The sequence below is a fragment of the Myxocyprinus asiaticus genome, chromosome 4 (assembly GCF_019703515.2).
Source record: "Myxocyprinus asiaticus isolate MX2 ecotype Aquarium Trade chromosome 4, UBuf_Myxa_2, whole genome shotgun sequence".
Classification (NCBI taxonomy): Eukaryota; Metazoa; Chordata; class Actinopteri; order Cypriniformes; family Catostomidae; genus Myxocyprinus; species Myxocyprinus asiaticus.
Genome location: NC_059347.1, coordinates 49,515,886 through 49,542,421, shown reverse-complemented (window position 1 = coordinate 49,542,421; position 26,536 = coordinate 49,515,886). Strand labels below are relative to the sequence as shown.

Genomic DNA, 26,536 nt, shown 5'->3' with positions numbered 1-26,536 from the left:
ATTGAATCTCTTATTCGGTATGCCCTGTTTTGCCTTAATGATAACATTCACACGAGTTTACATGGACTCCACAAGTTTGTGCAAAATCTGATTATTCATGTTATCCCAGCACGATTTGATAATGTCCCAAATAACATATCCAATATAATTTCAATATTGTATATTTGATAGGTGATGTAAAATAGTGCAGAATCTTTATTTATTAAGTTTTACATCACAACGTTTCTTTGTTACATTTTCAAAATCCTAAAACTTACAGGTTTAAATTGATTTAATCATTAAATAAATAAATGTTTACATTTATTTTAATTAATCATATTTAAATGTAAATCTTTCAATGTGGTGTCTATCTATCTATCTATCTATCTATCTATCTATCTATCTATCTACCGATCAGCCACAACATTAAAACCACCTGCCTAATATTGTGAAGGTCCCCCTCATACCACAATTGTACAGAGCGGTTATCTGAGTTACCGTAGAATTTGTCAGTCCAAACCAGTCTGGCCATTCTCTGTTGACATCTCTCATCAACAAGGCATTTCCATCCATAGAACTGCCACTCACTGGATGTTTTTTTTTTTTTTTTGGCACCATTCTGAGTAAATTCTAGAGACTGTTCTGCGTGAAAATTCCAGGAGATCAGCAGTTACAGAAATACTCAAACCAGCCAATCTGGCACCAACAATCATGCCACGCTCCAAATCACTGAGATCACATTTTTTCCCCATTCTGATGGTTGATGTGAACATTAACTGAAGCTCCTGACCCATATCTGCATGATTTTATGCACTGCACTGCTGCCACACGATTGGCTGATTAGATAATCAGATGGATGATGGTTGGTGCCAGATGGGCTGGTTTGAGTATTTCTGTAACTGCTGATCTCCTGGGATTTAAACACACAACAGTCTCTAGAATTTACTCAGAATGGTGCCAGAAATAAAAAACATCCAGTGAGCGGCAGTTCTGTGGATGGAAATACCTCGTTGATGAGAGCGGTATATATATATATATATATATATATATATATATATATATATATATATATATATATATATATATATATATATATATGCAGGGTTGGGGAGTAACGAAATACATGTAACGGGAATACGTCTTTAAAATGCAAAATATAAGTAACTGTATTCCACTACAGTTACAATTTAAATCACTGGTACACTTGAGTTACATTCAAAAAGTATTTTGATTACTGAAGAGATTACTTTGCATTTTATTGTCATTTGTTTCATTTAATATTAAGCGCTTTCAGATGGAAAACATTTATCCATATAAATGATGTGATCCAAAGTGCATTTAAACAGCGGTGAAACAATTTCTTATGAAGTGTTACATTCATACGAGCAGACAGAGAAGTAAGTTTGAAGTAAGTTTGGAGCAGAAGAAATAGAAATAAACCTTGTGTAAATTGTCAGCTTTACGTTAAGCTAAAATGCTATTTCTAGCCATTTTACATGCACGTTACCGGGCATGATCATATTTTTTTAATCAAGAAAATTCACGTTGGATCATAATTTCTTTTTTTCTAGTAAGACCTTTGATAATAGGGCAAAAATCATATTTCTGATAATTTTTGTATTGTTTTCCTGTAAAAATATCTAAAAATCCTTAAAACAAGATCAGTTTGATTTATCTTGTTTTAGAAACAACACTGCATAAGATATTTAGGTTTTTCAGAGAATGTATTTTTAACATGTGTATTTTGTCTTACTGTACTTGTCAAAACAAGTGAAAAAATCTACCAGTGCTGAAGAAGTAATCCAAAGTATTTAGAATACGTTACTGACCTTGAGTAATCTAACGGAATACGTTACAAATTACATTTTACAGCATATATTCTGTAATCTGTAGTGGAATACATTTCAAAAGTAACCCTCCCAACCCTGTATATATAGTTGTGCTCAAAAGTTTGCATACCCTTGGAGAATTGGTAATATATGTACCATTTTTAAAGAAAACATGAGTGAGCAGGCAAAACACCTTTCTTTTATTTCTTATGGGATTCATATTCAACTGTAGGTTATAACAGAATGGCACAATCATAAAACAAAACATGGCGACAAAGAAAAAAATGAAATGACCCCTGTTCAAAAGTCTGCATACCCTTAGTTCTTAATACTGTGTATTGCCCCCTTTAGCATCAATGACAGCGTGCAGTCTTTTGTAATAGTTGTCTATGATGCCCCAAATTCTTGCAGGTGGTATAGCTGCCCATTCGTCTTGGCAAAATGCCTCCAGGTCATGCAAAGTCTTTGGTCGTCTTGCATGAACTGCACGTTTGAGATCTCCCCAGAGTGGCTCGATGATATTAAGGTCAGGAGACTGTGATGGCCACTTCAGAACCTTCACCTTTTTCTGCTGTAACCACTGGAGGGTCAGCTTGGCCTTGTGCTTAGGGTCATTGTCGTGCTGGAAATTCCAAGAGAGTCCCATGCGCAGCTGTCGTGCAGAAGAATGCAAATTGTCTGCCAGTATTTTCTGATAATATGCTGCATTCATCTTGCCATCAATTTTCACAAGATTCCCTGTGCCTTTAGAGCTCACACACCCCCAAAACATCAGTGAGCCACCACCATGCTTCACAGTGGGGATGGTATTCTTTTCACTATAGGCCTTGTTGACCCCTCTCCAAACATAGCGCTTATGGTTGTGACCATAAAGCTCTATTTTGGTCTTGTCACTCCAAATTACAGTGTGCCAGAAGCTGTGAGGCATGTCAAGGTGTTGTCGGGCATATTGTAACCGGGCTTTTTTGTGGCATTGCCGCAGTAAAGGCTTCTTTCTGGCAACTCGACCATGCAGCTCATTTTTGTTCAAGTATCGTCATATTGTGCTCCTTGAAACAACCACACAGTCTTTTTCCAGAGCAGCCTGTATTTCTCCTGAGGTTACCTGTGGGTATTTCTTTGTATCCCGAACAATTCTTCTGGCAGTTGTGGCTGAAATCTTTCTTGGTCTACCTGACCTTGGCTTGGTATCAAGAGATCCCCGAATTTTCCACTTCTTAATAAGTGATTGAACAGTACTGACTAGCATTTTCAAGGCTCTGAATATCTTTTTATATCAATTTCCATCTTTAAAAAAAGTTCCATTACCTTGTTACGCAGGTCTTTTGACAGTTCTTTTCTGCTCCCCATGGCTCAGTATCTAGCCTCCTCAGTGCGTCCACGTGAGAGCTAATAAACTCATTGACTATTTATACACAGACACTAATTGCAATTTAAAAGCCACAGGTGTGGGAAATTAACCTTTAATTTAAACCTGTGTGTGTCACCTTGTGTGTCTGTAACAAGGCCAAACATTCAAGGGTATGTAAACTTTTGATCAGGACCATTTGGGTGATTTCTGTTATCATTATGATTTAAAAAGGATCCAAACAACTATGTGATAATAAATGGCTTCATATGATCACTATCCTTAAATAAAGACATGATCAGTCATGTTTTCTAAATCAATGACAAAATTTAACAATTTCTTTCAGAGTATGCAAACTTTTGAGCACAACTGTGTATATATATATGTATATATATATGTGTGTGTGTATATATATATATATATATACAGTTGCAATCTAAATTATTCAACCCCCCAAGACAGTAAGGATTTATAAAGGTAAGCTTTTCTGATGACCCAGAATTTTTAAACTTTACATCTATATCAGTTGAGTGACACATTCAAAGTCGTAGTGTGAATATATAACCTAATATTTGTAAATAGCAGGATTTTTTAAAAATACAGCCATGTCATAATTATTCAGCCCCTATTGCATGTAACTGTTTCTTAAAAATGTAAGGCTACACAAGTACTTGTTTTAAAACAAAATTAAGTCATCAATCTGCAATGGCACTTATTTAAGTTTTAAAATTTAAGTTTAGCGTTGTAAGCAAAAATGTATTTCTATGCAAAAAATGCAAAATAATCTGTCTCAAAAGCTATTAGAGGAGATTATTTCATTACACAAGAAAGGTCACGGCTAAAAGTAATAGGCACTTCAATTTCTAATAGACAAAGTTGGCAGCACCTTTCATACATTTTTTTAAATATGGTACAACAGCAACCTTCTTGGGGTGTGGAAGAAAGCAAAACTTCACCAAGGGAAATGTTGACTTGAATATTCAAGAAGTAATAGGAATGAAGTAGGAAAGACCTGTGGAGTGCTGGAAGAAGGTTTTATAGATGTATGACACTAAACTGAAAATGAGTTTTAGACCCATGGGTCAGCAGTACTAGCAGTATTAGCAATTCTAATAGAGAGGAGTCCGAAGCCTGAGAACACTTACCTGAAACATTTATTTGCTGTTATTAAGGATAAAGAATGCTCCACAAATGACTGACTTTGGGGGTTGAATATTTTTGACATGACATTTGTGGAGAGAATTTTTTATTTTTTATTTAAAAATTTGGGTAAACTGAACTCTTTGTTCTCAAAATCACTCAAATGTGTATTAAAAACGTACTTTGACTGTTTACTGAGGTTTTAGTTGATGTGTTTTAATTCACATCACCAGAATGTATTGCTGGTCAGGGGGGTTGAATAATTTTGATTGCAACTGTGTATATATATATGATGAGGAAGATGGCATGGCTGTGAGGGTGCACGACCGGCGCTGAGTCACCTAATCAGTTGGGAGGGGGATAAAAACGAGCCGAGGGTGCCAGTTTGAGAGAGAGAGAGAGAGACAGTGAATTTAAGCGACTTAGCGTTGGCACAGCCATTGACTAGGAAAATAAAAAATGGCACTCCATGTCAAAAAGGTTGCCGACCCCTGGTATATACTATATATATATATATATATATATATATATATATATATATATATATATATATATATATATATATATATAGTATACAGTATATCATATATACACATTACATAAATTTTAACCTAAAATCTTGATTTTAAATTTTTCGTTCCAACACCGCTGTAGTGTATACAAAAACATTTGAGTTGTAAACTTCAGACAATGATGACGGTCAGACCACAGATTTATTTTTGAAAACTAATTCACACCCTGAGGTGGTAGCGTGGTGATGCAGCCTTTACACCTTGATATGTAAATACATTTTCGATATTGCAGCGATCAGAGTCTGCTTACACTGCTGAAAGGCCCTATGATTTCCATGATGCAGCAAACATGGATGGAATCTCTGAAACCATAAAAATTGCATGAGCTATAAGATGCGGAATGTCATGGAATTTGACGTATTTGGGATGAAAATTAATGTTTGAATGCACAATTAATAAAATTAAAATCTATATATGTCTTAGTGTGATTATTAAACTGCAAAAGGCTGCAATTTAATAAAGTAAATATATCATCTGCTTGTGCTTCGTGCTTCATAATAAATGTGTGAAGCCAAGTGCTTGTATGCTGAAAACACCTATCACGAGCATCACGCGTGCTCTGGGTGTGTGTATGTGTGTAGTAGATGACAGTGAGCAGAGCGCTCTAAAGCATGCAGCAAATACAGACTATAGATTTGTTTTCATGAAATTATAGCTTTTTGGGGTTTAATAATCACACTGGGCCATGTAGCAAACTGCTTATCTAGAGGTGAGAAACTACCATCAAAAACACACACAAATGCCAAAATAAAAGCTTGGTTTAAATGGACACATGAAATGGGGAAAAAGATCATGTTTAATGCTATTAAATAATAATACTAAAGCAATGTCTCACATCTGTGATGTTCTGTTGTGCAGCACCTCATTTGACAAAAATATCTCCAGTGTTTTTTCGGATTGTGCTGTGAATAGAAAATAACTTTATAAAAATAATGCAATGTTATGTTGAAAAATTTAATTAATTAAAATAATTTTATTTTAATTTAAAGTTTTAACAGTATCATTTGGTTAGACACCATTTCAGTGATTACATTTAATTAAACTGTCGAATACAGAATATTATTTTTTTTAAACTCCAATAGCCACAATTGGAATGACCTCTCGTGTGTTTTCACACAACCGTGTGGCACATAAAATGTCCTGGAAAATTGTGCCTTGAAAAGAGTGGGAACCCAGGTCATATTGCATTTAACTGTAGCTTACGAGCAGGATTGTCTTTTGACAAATAGGTCTTTATAACTGACAAACAGATGTCACAACACTACTTAAGTACTCAGTTCGAGTTGTTTTGATTTTGATATTGTTTTAACCAAATCACTTGTAAAGAGATGGTCATTCTTCCTCTGCCTTTGTCCCTATTGGTTCTTTTTGCTGCCCAGACTAACGAGAGACCCTGAGTGATCTTTTGGGTGGCTGTCACCCAGACTGAACCCAGGAGGACACTGGGCAAGAGTAATGGAGAAGCCTAAAGCATTGTCTCCTGCAGATCTGTCTTTGATGGGTCAAACAAAGCGTTCATTAGGATCAGAGAATCTACAGTCACTGCCTGGCAGACAGTAGTGTGTACTGATAAACGATTAGGAACAGCACTATTGATTGTGTTGAGACAAGTGTAGCTGTGCATGGGGAAACCAACTGAAAGATGTCATCAGCAGGTTCTGCACAAACCGAATAATTAGAGGTCCTTTGGAGAAAGAATTATCCTGCCATCAACACTGTCTGGTGTGATGGTTGATTTTTCAAGAGTTCTAGTTTTCCTCTTCTAGATTCTTCTAGAGTTTCAATATGTTTGCTTGTGTGGAATATGTAACCACACATTACACCGTAAATAATAACTTTTTATGCAACGTTATCTTAATTTCAACATCACTGACTTTGAAAGCAATCCAGCAGTGTGCCTTGCCCTACATATGCAACATTTGTAACACTCAAATGAACTGTAACAAACAAATGAATTGATTGAGCACCCTGTATTAGTGGTCACCAACTATTCCTCTGTTTCTGATCTGACCTTCGAAGTTCCTGTTCAAACACCATGTCTTAGGGGTCACCAATCAGGTCACCTCTTGACATTTTTCTTGACATTTAGTCATATTAACAGGTCATGGCCGATCTAAACTCTGAAGGGGAGAGTGAATGAAAGCTTTCTTCTCTCTACTATTCATCCAACACCTCCAAAAACGACTTGTGTCATCCCTCTTGGCTTATGTCAAAATACTTGCCTTTTGGTTGATTTGTTTGAAGTTTCCTCATGCAAACTGTGTGAGAGAATATTTTAGGTGCACTCCCAATGGCACGTGGAGTGTCTTTAAATAAAAAAAGCCACTACAGATACTACACTGTAAATAGGTAACCCTCCTTTGTTACCTCAATGAGCTATTTTCACTTGATCTAACCCTTAAATTTATTTTTGTATTGTTGTTTTGATATAACCTGATGTATTCATGTTGATTCTGTGATGTAAAATAATATTTTTACTTGAAATTTTATGGTTTATTTGGATTTACTACATGACAAACATTTTTTTTGTTTTTTTATTTTTCCATGTATTTAAGGAAGTCTGGAACTGCTGCCCGTTTACTACACAAATTAGAAAGAAAGAACAAATTAGAGGAGGATGACTTCAGTTATAGAGAATGCTGATGTTTATTTAGTGTAATTTCTTCCCCTTACTTCACATTAAGAAACACAGCACATAAAAACATTAAAGAAACACACAGCTAATGCTGAAAAGAGAGCAAATGAAAATGAGAGAGTGAGGTGGGACTTATGGTGGGAACACAGCAAAGCTGGTGTTATAGTACACCCTTATTTCCTGCTTGGAATCTCTAATGGGAAAATCAAGTGCTGTGATTCCTGTATAACAGGATTTGCCGGGTCTCGTGCTTCATCAGGGTCCAGTGGGCAGCACAAAGCCTGTTAAGGCTGGACAAGCATTACTAGAAAGGGGGGTGTGGAGCAGAACTGACTTGCGGTGTGTAAGGGTGTGAAGGTAGCCTTGACAACAGAGGTTGTGAATGGGACAACTTTGAATATGACTGTAGATAGATGGGTGCACCTAGTCTATATGCTACCTTGCAGCCGAGTTTTGCCATAGACAATTTTGGACAACTATTTTGGACACTTAAATTAATCAAGGTTAAGTTGTTATAAATAAAGTTCAAGTGCAGTGTTTCAATGGAAATTTTCACGCCACCTTGTTGAAAATTAGCTAGAGTGGCATTTAACATCCCTTGCTTGTCAAGCCTGACACAGTATATCTCTCACACTTGAAAAAAAGGGCAGGTGCTGTGGGAAACTCAATCTTTTCTACTGGATAATTTGGGTCATTAGTGAAGCGCAAAGAGACACCAGTCAATCGTCTTTGCATGACTCAGATAACTAGGCTAAGGGAAAATAAGGTTGGGCTTGATTGGATCTGTGGACAGAAGTTACTGTCTAAAACATCACCCCTCCAAATCCAGTTCATCCAAGAATCAAGTGTCATCTTTACACCCTGCTAAATTACAGAACAAGCTTTGATTGAATGGCTAACAGATGCTGGCTGAGTTCCGAGCCAGCTGACTTCAAGTGGCCAAGAGCATGGAGGAGCGCTGTCTGCCCTGATGACAGCTTTATTGACTGTCTCACTAAAAGTCAGTGATTAGATGTACAGTGGTTTATTAGCCATTGTTGTATTTCCCTAATCAAAGTTTAGAAACAAGAACTGCTTTGTTGTAGTGTTTGATTTTACTGGGGCAGTCGTGTAGGACTGGGGGAAGGGTTGATATCCACGTTTAGTCGGATTGTATTTCTGCATCTTTGTGTTACATCCAGCGCAGTGGTAGACACCTAGGTAAGCACTGAATAAGATCTCTGGTTCTCTGAACCCCCTCCTGACTGGACCATGAATCATTAAGTACCCAGGCCTTGCAACCAGAACATGGGTCATTACTGTGAAGAGCACAGAAATAATAGATAGGCATTCTCTCTGCTATTGAGCCACCACCTAAGCTGGAACCGCTTGCACTGAGTGAAGCCTTGTTAGAAACACTGAAATGGATTTTTGAGGAGTTTTCAAAGTCTGTAAATTTTTACTGAAGGTCCAAGATCCAGAGTGGAATTTTGTGGATGCTCTATAGCACACGTTGGAATAGGACGATTTGCTTAGGAGCCTAAAAGTACATGAAACTCTTTGAGGTGAATTTAGGTACTAGTTTGTCTGGATGCAAGTAGTTCCCATATTTTGATCAGCGGCTGGCCCAATCAACTACCGAGATGCAGGTACAATGTGTGTGTGTGTGTGTGTGTGTTTATTTGAATTCATGGCAGAATGTCAAGTCATTTTTATTTGTATAGCACTTTTCACAACACACATCATTTCAAAGCAGCTTTACAGGAAATCACGCATAAAAAAAAAATGAAACTGTAATATCTATAAAGTCCTAGAGTGATCATTGTGTAGTTTGATTAAATTGTAAATTGTGTATAACAATTTAATAATTAAATAATTGTATTTAGAACCCCTGTGAGCAAGCTGAAGGTGACTGTGGCAAGGAACACAAAACTCCATAAGATGCTGGTTAATGGAGAAAAATAACCTTGGGAGAAACCAGGCTCACTGTGGGAGCCAGTTCCCCTCTGGATAAACAACATGAATAGAATGCCAATATTAATTATTTATGTGCAGTGCAAGTCATGGTTTAAAATTTGTAAATTAAGTAAGCGTTAAGGTCCTGTGTTAAAAAAAAAAAAAAAAAAAAAAAAGATTAATGACTAATGTCTTTGAAGTCCATCCTGAATTAACTGCAGAAGTTCACATACATGCATTGTCCTTTGTTAGTTGGCTGATGAAGGCTTTCGTTGGCAATGAAATGATAGTCTATGTATTCCATTTCAAGAGTGTAGTCCATCAATAGACAAAGGTGATGCAGGCAGAGATTAATGAGGTGCATTGCAGTTCAACCTGCAGGTCGGTTCAGTGGGGTCCATCCTAAGTCCAAGGTTCAGGCAGTGGCATATGAAGTATCCAATGTCTTACAGTTGGAGATGGCATCAGTTCATCCTCTGAAGTCAAAAGACTGAAGTGATGTCTGACTAGCACCGGCTGTAGTTTGTAGTCATCACTCAGCGACATCAGTGGAGTCCGACACCAAGCAGGAACGGAGCTGGATCTGGCCGGCTCTGGTAACAGGGATATGAATCCCGAGGTTGAGACATGGAAACAAATAGAATAATATTAGCGTAGATGCCATTACATTTTATGCAGAGTTATAAACCATGATAGATGTTTCTGGTTCCGGCAGACCTAACTAAAGCTGCCTAATTGTGAGTTGATGGATAAATTAGGTGTATGCCTGGCTAAATAGATGAGTCTTTAGTCTAGACTTAAACTGAGTGAGTGTGTCTGCATCCCGAACAGTGTTAGGAAGACTATTCCATAGATTAGGAGCCAAATATGAAAAGGATCCCTTTTGTGGATTTTGATATTCTTGGAATTATTAACAAGCCAGAATTTTGTGATCGTAATGAACATGATGGAATATAGCATGTCAGAAGGTCACTTAAGATCTGTGGAGCTAGACCATTCAAAGCTTTGTATGTAGTTAACAGAATTTTAAAATTAATACGAAATTTAACAGGTAGCCAATGTAACAAAGATAAAATTGGGCTGATATGATCATATTTCTTGGTTCTAGTCAGCACTCTGGCAGCTGCATTTTGAACCAATTGAAGTTTATTTATTGAACTTGCAGTACATCCTCCCAGTAATGCATTACAATAATCTAGTCTTAAGGTCATGAACGCATTAATTCGTTTTTCGGCATCAGCAACAGAGAGCATGTGTCATAACTTAGCAATATTTCTGAGGTAGAAGAATGCTGTTCTACAAACATTGGAAATTTGATTTTCAAAGGACAGATTGGTATCAAATATAACACCAAAGTTCTTTGCTGTCGAAGACGACGTAACAGTATTTGACATCAAGAGTCAAATTATATTTTAGTGGCTTATTTTTAGAGGTTTTTGGTCCAACAATTAGTACCTTCAGGCCATACAATCTTTGATTTCTTTGACACACTACTAATTTGGAAAATTGTGAATTTTCCTTGGGTTTAGATGAAATATAAAGTTGTGTATCGTCGACATAACAGTGGAAACTTATTCCATGATTCCTGATAATATCTCCCAGGGGAAGCATGTATAAGGAGAAAAGCAGAGGCCCTAAAACTGATCCCTGTGGTACTCCATACTTAACTTTTGTTTGATTTGACAATTCCTTGTTTATATATACAAGCAGGTCGATCTGATAAATAGGACCTAAACCATGCTAATGCAAGTCCACTAATGCCAACATAATTCTCCAGCCTATTCAAGAGAATGTTGTGATCTATCTTGTCGAAGGCAGCACTAAGATCTAAAAGCACTATTAGAGAAATGCAGCCACAATCAGATGATAAGAGCAAGTCATTTGTAACTCTGATAAATGCAGTCTCTGTACTGTGATGGGCCTAAATCCTAACTGAAATTGTTCATATCTCTGTAGAAATGAACATAGTTGGGAGGGCACTACCTTTTCTAGTATTTTCAACATAAATGGTTATTAGCCAGTTCTCTAGAATCAAGCTGTGGCTTCCTAATAAACGGTTTGAAGCGGTTTAAAATGTTTTGGGACATGTCCTAAGGATAGCGAGGAGTTAATAATATTAAGAAGAGGTTCTGAGATTACTGGGAATACCTCTTTTAAGAGTTTAGTTGGTATTGGATCTAACATACATGTTGTGGCTTTTGATTTTTTGATAAGTTTTGTTATCTCTTCATGACCTATGACAGCAAAGGATTGAAGTTGCTCGTAAGGAAAATTATGAGACACTGTTTTCTGAGGTGCTGTGAGAGTTGATTGCATAGTTCCAATTTTATTTCTGATTATTTCAATTTTATCAGTAAAGAAATTTATGAAGTCATTACTATTGTGGTGCGACGGAATATCTGGTTCAGTCGATGCTTTATTCCGAACCAATTTAGCCATAGTACTAAATAAACACCTAGGATTGTTGTGGTTATTTTTTTGCTAAAATATGCTGACCTGGCAGCTTTTAGTGCCTGGCTGTAGCTACAGACTCTATCCTTCCATGCACCGCAAAAAACCTCTGTAACGGGGTAAAGGTGGGCAAGGAGGAGGCAGGAACCAGCTGAACAGTAAACAAAGGTTTAATGTAAAACTTAACTTAAAACAAACATAAACAAACACAGACACACATGCATCGCAGCCACGTGCGTCTCTCAAAATGGCGCCTCCGGCTCGTTTTTATCACCCTTCCGGCTGATTAGCCCGATTCAGGGCCCACCCTCCTCCTCGTCACAACCTCTAATTTTGTATTTTTCCACTTGCGCTCCATTTTCCGAGCTGCTCTCTTGAGGGCATGAGTGTGATCATTGCACCATGGTGCATATCAATAAATGCTAATCCCAATGTGTCATTTTCATTATGTACGTGAATGCTGAAGTCACCAACATTTAAAGCTCTATCTACATTAACAACTAGATCCGATAGAAAATTTGCAAATTCACCAAGGAAATCAGAATAAGGCCTGGGTGATCTATATACTGTAGCAAGGGCAAAAGACGACAGAGATTTTTTATTTATATCTGACGGTGTCATATTAAGCATTATTAGTTAGTTCAAAAAACTTATATCCTGTCCTCTGAGTAACACCAAAAACTTCACTATAAATTGTAGCAACACCTCCTCTTCGACCCTTCAGATGAGGCTCATGCTTATAACAATAACCTGGGAGAGTAGATTCATTTAAACTAATATATTCATCTGGTTTAAGCCAGGTTTCAGTCAAACAGAGCACATCCAACCTATGATCTGTAATGATTTCATTTACAATTAGTGCTTTGGTAGAAAGAGATCTAATGTTTAGTAGCCCTACCTTTATATGATGTTTATCTTGAATATTTTTTTTTTTTTTTTTTTTTGACCTTAATCACATTTTTTCTAAATGATTTAGTGAAAGTTTTGTGTTTGGTAGTTCGGGGAACAGACACAGTCTCTATATGATATCTAGGTGATACAGTCTTTATGTGTTGTTGTTTATGTGACCTGTGTGACATCTCAATGCAGCTAGCAGACGTTCGGATAAACCAGTTTGTCTGCTTCCTGACCTGGGCCCCAGTTAGTCAAATACTATCACTATTAAGACTATGAGCCAAATTACTAGAGAGGAGAGTGGCACCTTCCCTGGAGGGATGGCATCCATCTCTATTTAGGTCTACCCCAAAAACTCTTCCAATTGTCTATAAATCCTATGCTATTCTCCAGACACCACTCAGACATCCAGTCATTCAGTGACACTAATCTTCTATAAACCTCATCATCACAACAAGCAGGGAGGGGGCCAGAGCATATTACAGTGTCTGACATCATTTTTGCAAGTTCAAACACCTCTTTAACATTATCTTTAATGATCTCTGTCTGGCGAAGCCGGACATTGTTAGTGGCGACATGAATAACAATTTTAGAAAATCTACGTGTAGCATTAGCCAGCACTTGTAAATTTGATCTGATATCAGATGCCCGAGCCCCCGAAATGCATTTACCAATAGTGGATGGAATCTCTATTTCTATGTTCCTTACAATAGAATCACCAATTATTAAGGCTCTTTCAACATGATTCTCAGTGGGTGCATCACTGAGTGGGGAGAATCGATTGGAAACCCTAAGAGGAACGGGAGTGGTGTCGCTTTGCTGAGCGAGTATGCCGCCAAAACGTTACCCAAATGCCCTGCTGCAGGGGCTCTAGAGCCGAAACCAAAATGTGTGTGTTGCTCGCTGTACAACCCGCATCCAAAACAGTATCTACCGGCTTCTCTTTCTCACTGACCTCCGCTAGTGTTCGGATGCGTGTCTCTAACTCATTAACCTTTTCTGTCAGCCTGACTGATTCCTTACATTTATCACATGTGAATCCCTCACTGCTAACGGATAAGCTTTAGTAAATATGTAGCGTGCAAAGCAGGAAGAAATAACATGAGCGGATGCCATGACTTACTGCAATTATTTGTTGTTGTTGTTGTTGTTGTTGTTATGGTTGTTCTTGAGCGGTGAAGGTGTGAGATTGATGTGGGTCCTAATCAGCAGATATTTGAGACTGATGCAATAATCTGTGTAAAACACAGTGGAAAAAACTAATGCATGCAGTCGAGACGCAAGATTTAGACAAGCGGGAAAAAAAAGAAAATACACACAGTTGAAACACGTGAAGCACGTGGTAAAATGGCAACGGATAAAATTATGAATGTATAAGAATGAGAATAAGCAATGCTAAGCAGGCTAGCAAGCTACAAACACTCTTTCAGCGTGCCAGCAGCAACCGGAATAGAATGCACAGCTATATGTTTTTTAACTCAGCATATTGTAGCTCTAACTGCTATCATCTTGCCAGCCACAATATATTGCACCAAAGAAATCAATACCATAGAAATAATAGCAATGGAAAGAAATGATAAAAAAAAAAGATCAAGGGAAAGTGCCATTCAGAGTGGCCATTAAGGTGCTCTCATACATTTTCAGTGCCTATACTTCTTGTTAGCTTTTTTATATCTACTGCTGATGGACACAAAAGTGAAAGCTACAATATCACCTTGCCTAGATCACCAAGACCACAAGCTGATTGAACATAAGCTATAAAAATGTCAAAACTTCAGGTCTTCACTCTGAGAAAGATAATTAAGATGTAAAGTGAGCCTCACAGCTCACTTTAAGAGAGTGCTGCTATTGCCCATTATGTCTAGTCTTTCCTATTCTTGGCCAGGCCTGCAGAGGAGTAGGATGTCTTTAACATATCGTTACTTCTCTTTCTCTTTCTTCCTCCATTCTTCCCTCTCTCCTTCCTTCCCTTTCTTATTTGGTTGAGGTCATCTCAACTCAGCCGTGACTGACACATTAGACTGGGCCAAAGAACCATCTCTTAATTAAAAGACAATAGCTTTTATACTGTGGCAAGCTAATGCACCAGATGTGATGACTAGGCTTGTGACGTTGTGTCTCTATGGCTGTTTTATTTGCATAAGGGAAAGATTAAAGTTTCCAATGCCCAAACTTGGAAAAGTGGGAAGAAGCTCAACCTCCTGGCTTCAAGCAATAAAAAATGGTGTGTATAGTCATTTTTATAGTCTTTACAGACTACAATCATTAAATAGGGCTGTCCTTACTAATTTTGAGTAAAGCCAGGTGCACACTGTAAGATTTTTACGGTCCTTTACGATTGTTGCTCGTCAAACTGTACTATAGGATTCCAGTGAAATCTTGGGTAAAAGCAATGGCAAACTGTACGACATAATAACTGTACGATACACATCATAGCCAAGACTTTGGTCCCATTTGTGCTAATTGATAGCTAAGACTGTGTGTTTTATATCATCTGGCCATCGTAGGAGCAGTCACACTGCACGTCTGAAACTACCTGAACTTTGTCGGAAGTTATGATTCATAGCAAAGGCAATTAATAGTACGATGGTGATATTTTTTTTAAGGCATAATCTGCTCGTTTTTTGTTTCAAACCACACAATGAAGACTTTAAGACATTACAGACTACAGCTTCATTTTCTGTTACAGAATAATTTTCTGGAAAGCTGCTATAAGCACTATACAAATAAATATGACTTGACTTGACTTAAACAAATCACACTAAGCGTTCAAAGACTGCCAGTTTTGCCCAACAACAAGAACATTTTTTAACAACCCCTAAAAAATCATGGCCAAAATCGTACAATGTGAATGTGTCTCAAGATTAAATTCCATGACTGTTTGATGCATATAGCATTAAATTGCTTTTGGAAAATATCTGTGGAAGAAAAATGTCCATCATTATTTGTGGTTTTGTCTTTGACATTATATGAGGTTGGTCAGAAAGTACATTAGCAGTCAAAGGTTTGGACACTTAAGTGACTTTGTTTCTTATAATCTTAAAATTATGGTAAAATTGTAAAAATAAAGAATAAGTGGGTGTGTCCAAACTTTTGACACCCACATGAGACCTGTAGTTGAGGGACCTGTAACATGTTGCTGCTTTCAGTTGTGTCTCTTATTGCATGTTCCTGGGAAAAGGAACAGGCTTTCCCTGTGCTGAAGTCTATGCGTCTTATCACACTGAACGTGTCACACTATAAACATAAGCATCCACTCTGTCCATTGTTACTCATGTGACATTGAGTTCAGCTTGTTCCCATGTGGGGACAGAAACTAGAGCAGGGGAGTCTTCACAATAACGCAGAGATTGTGATTGGTTCTGACATCTCAAATGGGGGATCTTCAATGATATTGTTCACCTGCCCCTTTGGCTTAAAGCAGGGGGAGAGGGGAAGGGGCATGTTTTGGGGTTGCTAGTAAGGACATGAAATGGTGGGGAGCGTGAAGTGATGTGTGGTGGTGGGTGGTGTTTCATGAGTTTGGGGTGTGTGTGCATGTAGCGAGATGAAAATTTTATTGGCGGACAGGTGGGAGAAAATCTCCCATCCGAGAAATACTTCACCCTCCCCAAACATACACACACACCCTTTTACGTTGTTCATATAACTGTGGTGTTCAGAACAAGCCTCTATTGTGTGCCCCGAGGGCATGCTAAATGAGTGTCTCAGAGAGCAGCAGGACATAGACCGTTACAGCACAATTTAGTCTGTCCCGTTGTCTCAAGAAGGCCCCATTTCAGAAGCTCACAGATCAGACAAATATAAGCAACCCCCCTCCCTCCCTTCCTCTGTCCCTCCTTCCCTCCATATCTCCCTCTCTCTCAGTCTCCTGCTCCTTTGCCCTCTTTCCTCTACATCCAACCAGCCCGCAGCAGCCCAAATAGGCCAAATCTCATCTATTGTCCTGGGACTGCCCAGTGTGAAATTCACTGTGACATTAAATGTTTTCTAATGAATAAATTCTGAAAGGATATGCAGAAAGAATATGTGTAATGGAATGTAGACTGCATTTTAAAAGCTTCTTCATTGTCCACCGTCTTTGGAATTTACAGGACAAAAAACTGGCCTCTTGCAGAGCTAATGAGGTTTATGGGGGTAAAGGGGGGAACAGAGGAGATTTTGGGGGCTTTTGGTCGTTAGATTAGATTTGGATTTTTTTCGCCCCTTTTTCTGTTTCTTTTTTTAATTCGCTATCTGAAAGTCAAATATTCTCTATTCTTACAAGCTAGCAAAACTCAAGCAACATTTCAAAGAAAAGTTAGGACCTCTGTAAAACCAAAATGTGCATTTTAAGGGATGGAGTAATGCGTGCCTCAAAAGTCTCTTCCTTAGATTGAGAAATATACACATCTTATATTGAGAAATATACTTCTCTATTTTGTTTATTGGAATGCAATGACACATTGTTGAACTGAGGAAGTAACTAGAGAAAAATATGGGGTTGACATTACATTCATGTTTGTTGAGGATTGTGGCATATGCAAAGACATTGCTCAACATTGAGATAAACATCCTCCTGGGGTCCTTGAGGGCATGAAGAAACCAAAGATTTCTATGTATAGAAGTGCAAAGACTGAAAACTTTAGGCAATTTAGTAATTCTGTTCATTTGCACATTTCTCCCTTGTGGGCTTTCTTCTAAAAGAGACTAGATCTTGGCATGGATTGAACCCACTTGATTGTTGATATTGGCATTGACTAAACTCAAATCTCAGTGAATATTCCATTGGAGTAAAAACACATCCACACGCTTGGCCTTCATTGGTGCCTACCAGAGCCAAGTTGGAAGATATGGCTGTCTGTGTTTAAGGTGTACTGAATGCTATCTAAAACGGTCTGTGGCATATATCCAGTCACAAAATACAATTTAAAAAGGATTCTTAGCAAAAGCTAAGCTGTCAGTCATAGGGCCAGGAACATGCTCTTCTCATTGCAGATGATATCTCATTGCAAAAGGCTCTACAATAGAGAACATCAGTATAAAGTACTTAGTTAAACATCAGCAGGGGATTATGCGGTTGGATGATCGTGACTCAATCTGGGACCTTAGACCCCGATTCTCAGTCTCAGTCTCAACATGATAGCAAGTCTGTTAATGAAAGGGTAAAGAGTCGCTAGATGGCCCAAGTTAACTGTCAATCCTATTGCTAAAGAAATGTAGTATAAATGCCAATTCCATTTTAAACCTGCCATTTTGTAGTCCATTACCATGTGTGAGGGGTCAGTGAATTGAATCTGATTTGACTGAAATTGATATTCAGGCCTGTTTTGCTGATTTAAAGGAATAGTTCACCCAAAAATAAAAATTTGCTGATAATTTACTCACCCTCATGCCCTCCAAGATGTATCTGAGTTTCTTTCTTCATCAAAACAGAATTTAAGACTTTTAGGATTTCATTTCAGGCCTCCTCCTCTAAACAATGCAAGTGAATGTACTCCATTTTTTGATGGTCCAAAATACATATTTAGGGTGCATCAAAATAATCCACACGACTCCAGTCGACAAATAAAGTTCTTCTGAACACAAACGATTGATTATTTTTAGAAACAAAACAATATTTATATACTTTTTAATTACAAATGTTCGCTTTGGTACATCTCTGTGACGTGCGCGCATGAGAGGGATGACATAAGCTCGTTGGTAAGGTCACGCGTCACGTGGAGGAGGAGTCTGGAAGTGCGTCATTGTTTGCATTGTTTTTTTTTTTATTATTATTTGGAAATGTTTTTTTATTTTTTATTATTATTTTATATGTTTTGAAATTGTTTTGGACTGTATTGGTTTGTGAACGGCACAAGTTTCTCTTGTAAACAATGACGTGTTTCCTGACTCCTACACGATGCGTGACCTTACCAACGAGCTTACGTCATCCCTCTCATGAGTGAACATTTGTAGTTAAAAAGTATATAAGTATTGTGTTGTTTCTCAAAATAATCAATCGTTTGGGTTCAGAAGAACTTTATTTGTCGACTGGAGTCATGTGGATTATTTTGATGCACCCTAAATATGTATTTTGGACCGTCAAAAAATGGAGGACATTCACTTGCATTGTTTAGAGGAGGAGGCCTGAAATGAAATCCTAAAAGTCTTAAATTCTGTTTTGATGAAGAAACTCAGATACATCTTGGATGGCCTGCGGGTGAGTAAATTATCAGCAAATTTTAATTTTTGGGTGAACTATTCCTTTAAAAACTAGATTTCTATACCTTACAGATGCAGATTTACTTACTGTATAACACTATCTTGTAGACTTCCTCAGTGTAAACCAATTGCATTGAATCATTGTCAGTGCTGTCCTTGTCTGACTGGCAGAAAGGAAAGGCTAAGCTGGGTCGGTTGGATTTGGAGGGAGCACTGATTGCCAGAGACCGAGTTGGCATCCAGGATTTCGTGCTTCTTGATGCCCACAACAGTGAGACAGCCTTCCTGGAAAATCTGAAGAAACGTTTCTCAGAAGATTTGATATACGTGAGTGAAAAGTCTCTGAAACGTCTCACTGGCAAATTGTTTCTGCTTTAGTTTCTGCCAAAAAAATGTATTTTTTTTTTTTTTTTTTTAATCAACAGAGTAAGAAAAATAAACCAAATTCACAGAGATATTCTCTGAAAACAAGTCTTAATATTTTACCTAATTTTGCTTCTCAAAGTAAATGTATCTTGTTTTAAGGATATTTAGATATTATAAGAGAAAAACAAGACAAAAATACTGATTAAGAAAATGACTGTTCAATGCACAGGCTATCAAATATTTTATTAGCATCTTTCATTATGTTTGGATCCCATACATATCCCATACAAGTTCAAGTCAAAAGACATCTCCATATTCTTAGACTTACATAGGTACTTTGCTGATATCCATAAACCCATACAAGGAGTTGGACATCTACACCAAGAAGCAGATGGATCTCTATATGGGGGTGAACTTCTTTGAGCTTCCTCCTCATATGTAAGTGTGTTGCTTTATCTTCCTTATCAGTAAATTAAACATTGTTAAAAAAGACAATATTTTAAAATTTTCCTTCATGTTTCCCAGCTATGCATTAGCAGATAATGCCTACCACACCATGTTAACGGAAGCCAACAACCACTTTATTCTGATATCTGGGGAGAGTGGAGCAGGCAAAACAGAGGCCTCCAAAAAGATCTTGCAGTACTATGCAGTCAGCTGCCCAAGCACCACCTTACTAGACACTGTGAGAGACTGCATGCTCATGTCCAACCCTGTACTAGAGGTCAGTCCAACAATAATCTTCTCTAAATTTGAATAAATATGAGCATTCACAATGAATGGCATAAATTCATCAAATGTGCTTTTAGGCCTTTGGAAATGCAAAGACAATGAAAAATGACAACTCCAGTCGTTTTGGGAAGTATATGGACATCCAGTTTGACAGCCAGGTATGGACTCTGCTGAAAACAAAGTGACCCATTTCATCCCATCTATTCTATCTTTAAGAATGCTTCATTTTAAAGAAGGTTCACGCTTGATATTCATTCTTAGGGGGATGCTGTTGGTGGCCACATCCTCAGCTATCTCCTGGAAAAGTCCAGAGTGGTCCACCAAAACCATGGTGAGAGAAACTTTCATATATTCTATCAGCTGGTAGAGGGAGGTGAAGAGGACCTACTGAGACACCTGGGTTTGGAGAAGGACACAAAGCGTTATTGCTATCTAGTGCAGGTATGTTTTCTAATTGTGTATTTGATGGTAAAATTACTTGGTCATCAAGAGAATTACAATATCCAAACAGAAATCCAAACAGAACCAGTGCTTCTATAACTACACGTCTGCTGTTGTCTTAACAGGGAGAATGTTCCAATGTAAACTCCATTAATGACAAGAATGATTGGAAAACAGTTAAAAATGCATTATCGGTCATTGACATTGATGCCAATGATATTGAGGTAAGGATAAGTGCAACAATATATTTATATGTATGAATTATGTGTTGGTATAACTGTGATAGATGCTGCAACCTTCGCCCAAAAATGTATTGTTTTTCTTTAATGTTATAGCACCTCTTCGGAATCATAGCTAGTGTTCTCCATCTGGGGAATGTGCACTTTGATGGAGACAACAAGGGCTATGCTATTCTAAACTCCAATGCTGCACTGCGCTGGGTCTCCAAGGTCAGCCTTTATTCTCTATTGTCCATGATTACCTTAATTCCCTTGCATTAACATTCCCTAAGTGATTACATTATTAACAGCCATTACACTTATTTGTTACATTCCTCTTTTGTGTTAATGTGATCTTCAGCTGCTAGGGGTCCATGTGAAGGTGCTTCATGAAGTCCTCACATACAGGAAGATTGAAGCCAAATCAGAGGAGGTAAAATAAGGGCAACTAAATGAGGACAAATGAGGAAAAGTCACTATAGCCTGTTCACTGACACTTCCATCTCCAGAAACATGCATTTAAATGAACATGCATCAAGTTCATTTTTTACTGAAAGATTTCTGTTTATCAAATATCTTTCCTGAAGGAGGACTATGATAACTGTCTCTCTGGTCCCCAGGTCCTGAGTCCCTTCACTATAGATCATGCTGTCTATGCAAGAGATGCCCTGGCCAAAGCCATCTATGGTCGTACCTTCACATGGCTGGTCAACAGGATCAATGAGTCTCTGGAGAATACGGTAAGAATGCGGAAAAAGCAATTATAAATAGTTACATTTGGTTTCTTTTGTTTTAAACAATGAAGGAAATATACTGTTGTTGCTTTTGACTTGATTCTACCATGAAGAAACTATACCTTGGAAATCTTTCATGTTTTGGTGTTCAGGATTCAAGCAGAACCACAGTCATTGGCTTGCTAGACATCTATGGCTTTGAGGTATTCAGTGTAAACAGGTATGTGTTTGGAATGAAGTGCCATATAGATAGATATGGGCTGGTGAGATATCATATGGATGGATGAATGGATGGATGGATGGATGAATGGATGGATGGGTGGATGGATGGATGGATGGAAACAATTGTATGTACATAATCTCTTTATGTATGTGTATGTGTTTAGCTTTGAGCAGTTTTGCATAAACTACTGTAATGAGAAGCTACAGCAACTCTTCATTCAGTTGACACTTAAGGCTGAACAGGAGGAATATGAAGCAGAAGGAATTGGGGTAGGTTAAACTACACCACTACAACTCCTGACATTCCAACCCTTCTGGTAATATTTACAGTTTAAATAATCATTGTAGGAGATTCCGTGTTATTTTTGCTTGGAGACCCCTAAACTCTCCCTATCTGTCATGATATCACTAAGATATCACAATATCCTAAAATTGCAAGCTAGAATTACTCTTAGGTAATTTTTTCTCCATGTGTTTTAGTGGGAGCCAGTGCAGTTCTTCAACAACAAAATCATCTGTGACCTGGTGGAGGAGAAACACAGAGGAATTATTTCTGTGCTGGTATGGAATGATGAGTAGTACAATGACAAACAAGCATCAACCTAAACACCGGAAAGAAAGATTGCCAGATAGCCTAACCTTTTCACTTCTGTGCCACTTTTTGAAATTGATCATTGCTGGTTGATGCCAATTGAAGCATTTGCATGAGAGATATTCTGTCTGTTTTTACTCTTCATTGTTGCTGTTGGAATTTCAGGATGAGGAGTGTCTGCGACCAGGTGACACCACTGATCTCACATTTCTCAGGAAGCTTGAAGAGAAAATGGGCAATCATCCCCATTTTGTAACGTGAGTTAGTGTTTAGTAATTAATATTGAGTTAATAACTTAATATTTCTTGGGTAGAGTTTAATTAATTCAGTACTGCTAGAAACTATCAGCAGTTTGATTTGCCATGGCACACCTCTAATTTCAAAGAATCAGCCAAGCTGTGTTGTAAGTGAAACTGAAGCATTCACCCCCTGGTTTGGCTACATTGTCTCTCTTAAGCTGTTTATTGACTGACATCCCTGTTGAAAGTGCACAGGAGTCAGAGAGATTGTGATGTTGTGTTACTTTTTATCTAGATCAAATTCAAATTAAGTACCTGTGCCCAGTTGCATAAAGCACCTTAAGTTTTCCCTTAAGTGTAACACTTAAAGAGCCCATATTATGCTAATTTACAGGTTCATACTTTTATTTTGGGGGTCTACTAGAATAGGTTTACATGCTTTAATGTTCAAAAAACACATTATTTTTCTCATACTGTACATTTCTTTTCCCCGCTCTGCATACTCTGGCTGAAACGCTCTGATTTTCCTCCTGCCTAGTCTGCTCTGACTGGTCAGCTGGCCTAGTCTGTTGTGACTGGTCAACCACGTAGAGCGTGTGTCGGAAATGTAACGCTCCTTAGCATAAATGAGTTTCAGCTCCCGAGTCTTCCTGAGCAGCTGTAAACACTACTGTAACTATGGTAACAGTGGCGTCGGTTTTTTGCCGTACCAGCTCTAGCCCAAGTCCGATAATGAATGAAATAATGAAAGTTTGGAAGAACAAGCTGATCGACCCGAACCACCATCGCAAACACGACTTGAGCAGGATGTTTCACAGTGGTAAGTTTTAATTTAATAGCTTTCTTACAAGTACACTGTTGATTATTGTGAACCTAACAAAGCTTCAAGTAAAAGACACGTAGTGCATCTAAGTTAGTCATCTTTTGCTGGAATAGGTGTAGCCGAACTTTTTTCGCCCAAGATATGAACGGAGAACAGTGAGCAAGTTAGCCATGGACTACTGTGGATAGCGGCCGTAACATTAAAGCTTGTAATTATATAATTATGTAAGACTTCTGAGATCGACCATTTTGTTACACAGTTTTAGGTAAAAGCTGGCCCACAGCAGAATAGTAAACCCTTACCAAAACAATAACGTTACATAGCAAGTTAACCAAGCATTACCGTGGTTTGTAAAAATGAATCCATCTCCACACTTAATCACTATTCATGATAGTAAGAACGACAAACAATCTGCATAATTCTACACAATTGTAGGTAAAAATGGACCTGTAGTTGATTAGCAAAACTATTTCAACACAATAACATTAGTTAGCAGGTTAGCAGAGGCCTAAAGCTTTGCACTGGGTGTACACCATAGCTACAACACAAAACTCCGCATTTGAACTCTCGGTAGCAGATAAATCCACAAATAATCAAACATACCTACAGGTTGTGATCTGAAGCACCAGATTGTCCCAACAAAGTGGGAACGTCCCCATCTTTCAGGGGTAACCGGCTTGAAAATCCGGCATTGGTTGTGGTTGTACTGCTGAGGAATAGTGGTAAAAATACATTTTAACCACTGATACTTCAATTCGTCTGCCTTTGGAAGTCCAAACAAAGAGGTTTTGCTTTTGCAGTAAAGAAAACAGCATCTTCTTGACATGGCGACAACACTAACCCAACTCATCCTGGCCTCAGCTATAACTACGTTTGTTTGAGGGCGGGCCAAAGTAGCCCTTAGGCGGGCATTATGCAAATGTGTTACATAGTGACTGATACTTTACGGAAGAAATGGCTGGACTACAATCCAGCCATTTCTTGTAGTTCTTGAGCAGTGTTGTCTGTGGGAGAGTATAACTCTCTTTTGCGTGGACTTTGTGCTTTGTAACTTTGCAGACAAAGAGCTATGTTGCACATAATAGGGCCTCTTTAAGGCGTTATTTCCCCTTAACTAAGGGAATGACTTGAGGGTGTTGCATATAATCCCTTAGACACTTCTCTTAGGTAAGGGAAACCGTTAAGGGATTTACTACAGTGAGCCAGGTTTTACCATAATAAAATTCTACTGTTACCATGGAGACGTTCATCATGTCCCCACCACTGATCTATAATATAGACATTTGAGCAATTTTTAACACAAAGAATACTTTGTTTTTACTGTTTTTTTATTTTAATTTTAGTGACTAAAAGTTTCTCAGTATCATTATTGATGTGTAAATTCTTGTCCGACCGCTTCCGAATTAGCACGTAAACGGAATTGTCACGTGGTACTTGTTACTTTTCTCAGCGCTGTTCTGGATGCACCAATTACAGTCGTTTGTGCAGATTACCGCATAAACATTTTTTAAACTTATTTTGCAAGGTTACACTGGCAGATTTTCATTTGTTTCTCAGGCACAATCTTCAAAATTAATAGATTTAAACACTTATTTTGTGTAAAAAAAAAAAAAAAAATCCTGTGTGAATTAAAAAACATCTTGAGTTTATCATACGGAGCAATTAATTGAGGAGTTCTACTTTTATGGCCAGTTAGTTTCCACTTCAGGAAGACACCTTTGATAGTGAGTAGTGAGGTCAGTGGTGTCTCAGGGTCATTATTTTGTGTGGGGCACAAACAATCACTTAACAATCAATTATTTAACCGATCTTTGAAACATTGACGAATAATTCCAAATTCTGTCCGTCATTTTGACAGATAAAAAAGAAACAAGAAAAATATTTTAACCTGGTGCATCAGTTTTGACTTCACTCTTTGTCCCTCACATTCCCGCTGTACATGTGCCCTGCTTATTCCCTGGTATTAATATGACTATTAGATATGATTAACTGTATTAACTGGCACCATCATCATTTACACCTGGTATTGTGCATCTCTTTTGTGTTTGGATTTTGAGTAGAGGGTACCTGATTTCATAACTGCATACATCAATCATTACTTCACTGGGTTAATGCATGATAATAAAGTGCAAACGGAATAATAACAAAAAGAAAACACAAAAAAACAACACATTATTTCAGCCAGTTATGCATGCATTTAACATAAGTGCAAACAACATGTTTAGAGCAGAATTGTCCATGATTTTAGTGGAGTTCTGTGAACTTGTGCATGTGTGTATGCACTTTAACCGGCAAAGTATAAAAACCTAATTTTAGTGCAGCGGTTGACTGACAGGTAGAAGTTTCACACAAGATCTCATTGGTTTCTCTGGCCTCCAACAAATCACAAAAGCCTATTTACTGTCATTTATGTGCCATTATAATGGATGCTACGTCCCTCAGTGCCCTAGTACTTATAAAATGAAAAAAGTATGACTGATAAAAATAGATCATGACAGAAATTTTACAGAGAGTGACGAATTAAGACTTTTTTCTAGTGCAACCTCTGATCATGATGCCACACAAACATTCCTAATGAATTAATCTCAGCACAAAACACCACTAAGCGTTAATTTTCTCACTAACTCGAATGAACAGCATAACAAAACTAATCAAAACGACAGGCTCCCAATATCTATCAGTCATTGTAATCTAATACAAACCAGTGCACCAACAACACAACACCTCAACACAATGGCATACAATTCATTGAAAAATGAATGGTGCACTTTAACTAATCCAACCAGCAGCATAATAGAGCAAAACAATATTAGCTTTTAAACCTTACCAATGAAGTTTACTACGCAGGTCTATTCGGCCTGACATAAATATGATCGAAGCTTTTGACTGGCTCAGGGGCAAAGGCAAAGTAGCCCCTCAGGTTACTGTTGAATGCTCGTTGCACATGCGCATGACGTTCTCCAGATATCCGTTGATTAACATTGAGGATGAAGGGTTAACCCCACGCATAGCAAATGAGAACGATTAAATGGCTTTTATGCAACATACCTTAATAATAATAGAATTTCTCAAAAGAATATATATTTTTTCTTGTATAATGGACATAAAATATGTTTAAGTTGCGGAAAATATATTATTTCTTAAAATAAATGTATGATGATGCCATGCAATTTGCATAACAGTGCCAGCTCTGGTGGGGCTTA

The 26,536-nt window shown here is 37.8% G+C and overlaps 1 protein-coding gene across 1 annotated transcript in view; it reads left to right on the top strand.

Annotated features, from left to right (window-relative positions):
• The window catches only part of LOC127439671 (unconventional myosin-Ih-like), a 33,878-nt gene that overhangs the window by 987 nt on the left and 6,355 nt on the right, over positions 1 to 26,536 (top strand). Inside the window, exons 2-14 of the mRNA XM_051695913.1 lie at positions 19,115 to 19,293; positions 19,655 to 19,770; positions 19,858 to 20,056; positions 20,142 to 20,222; positions 20,326 to 20,505; positions 20,631 to 20,729; positions 20,841 to 20,954; positions 21,085 to 21,156; positions 21,344 to 21,463; positions 21,610 to 21,677; positions 21,844 to 21,949; positions 22,160 to 22,240; positions 22,437 to 22,528. Coding sequence (XP_051551873.1) covers positions 19,724 to 19,770; positions 19,858 to 20,056; positions 20,142 to 20,222; positions 20,326 to 20,505; positions 20,631 to 20,729; positions 20,841 to 20,954; positions 21,085 to 21,156; positions 21,344 to 21,463; positions 21,610 to 21,677; positions 21,844 to 21,949; positions 22,160 to 22,240; positions 22,437 to 22,528 — 1,259 coding nt within the window. The 5' untranslated portion in view covers positions 19,115 to 19,293; positions 19,655 to 19,723. The remainder of the gene's footprint in view (positions 1 to 19,114; positions 19,294 to 19,654; positions 19,771 to 19,857; positions 20,057 to 20,141; positions 20,223 to 20,325; positions 20,506 to 20,630; positions 20,730 to 20,840; positions 20,955 to 21,084; positions 21,157 to 21,343; positions 21,464 to 21,609; positions 21,678 to 21,843; positions 21,950 to 22,159; positions 22,241 to 22,436; positions 22,529 to 26,536) is intronic.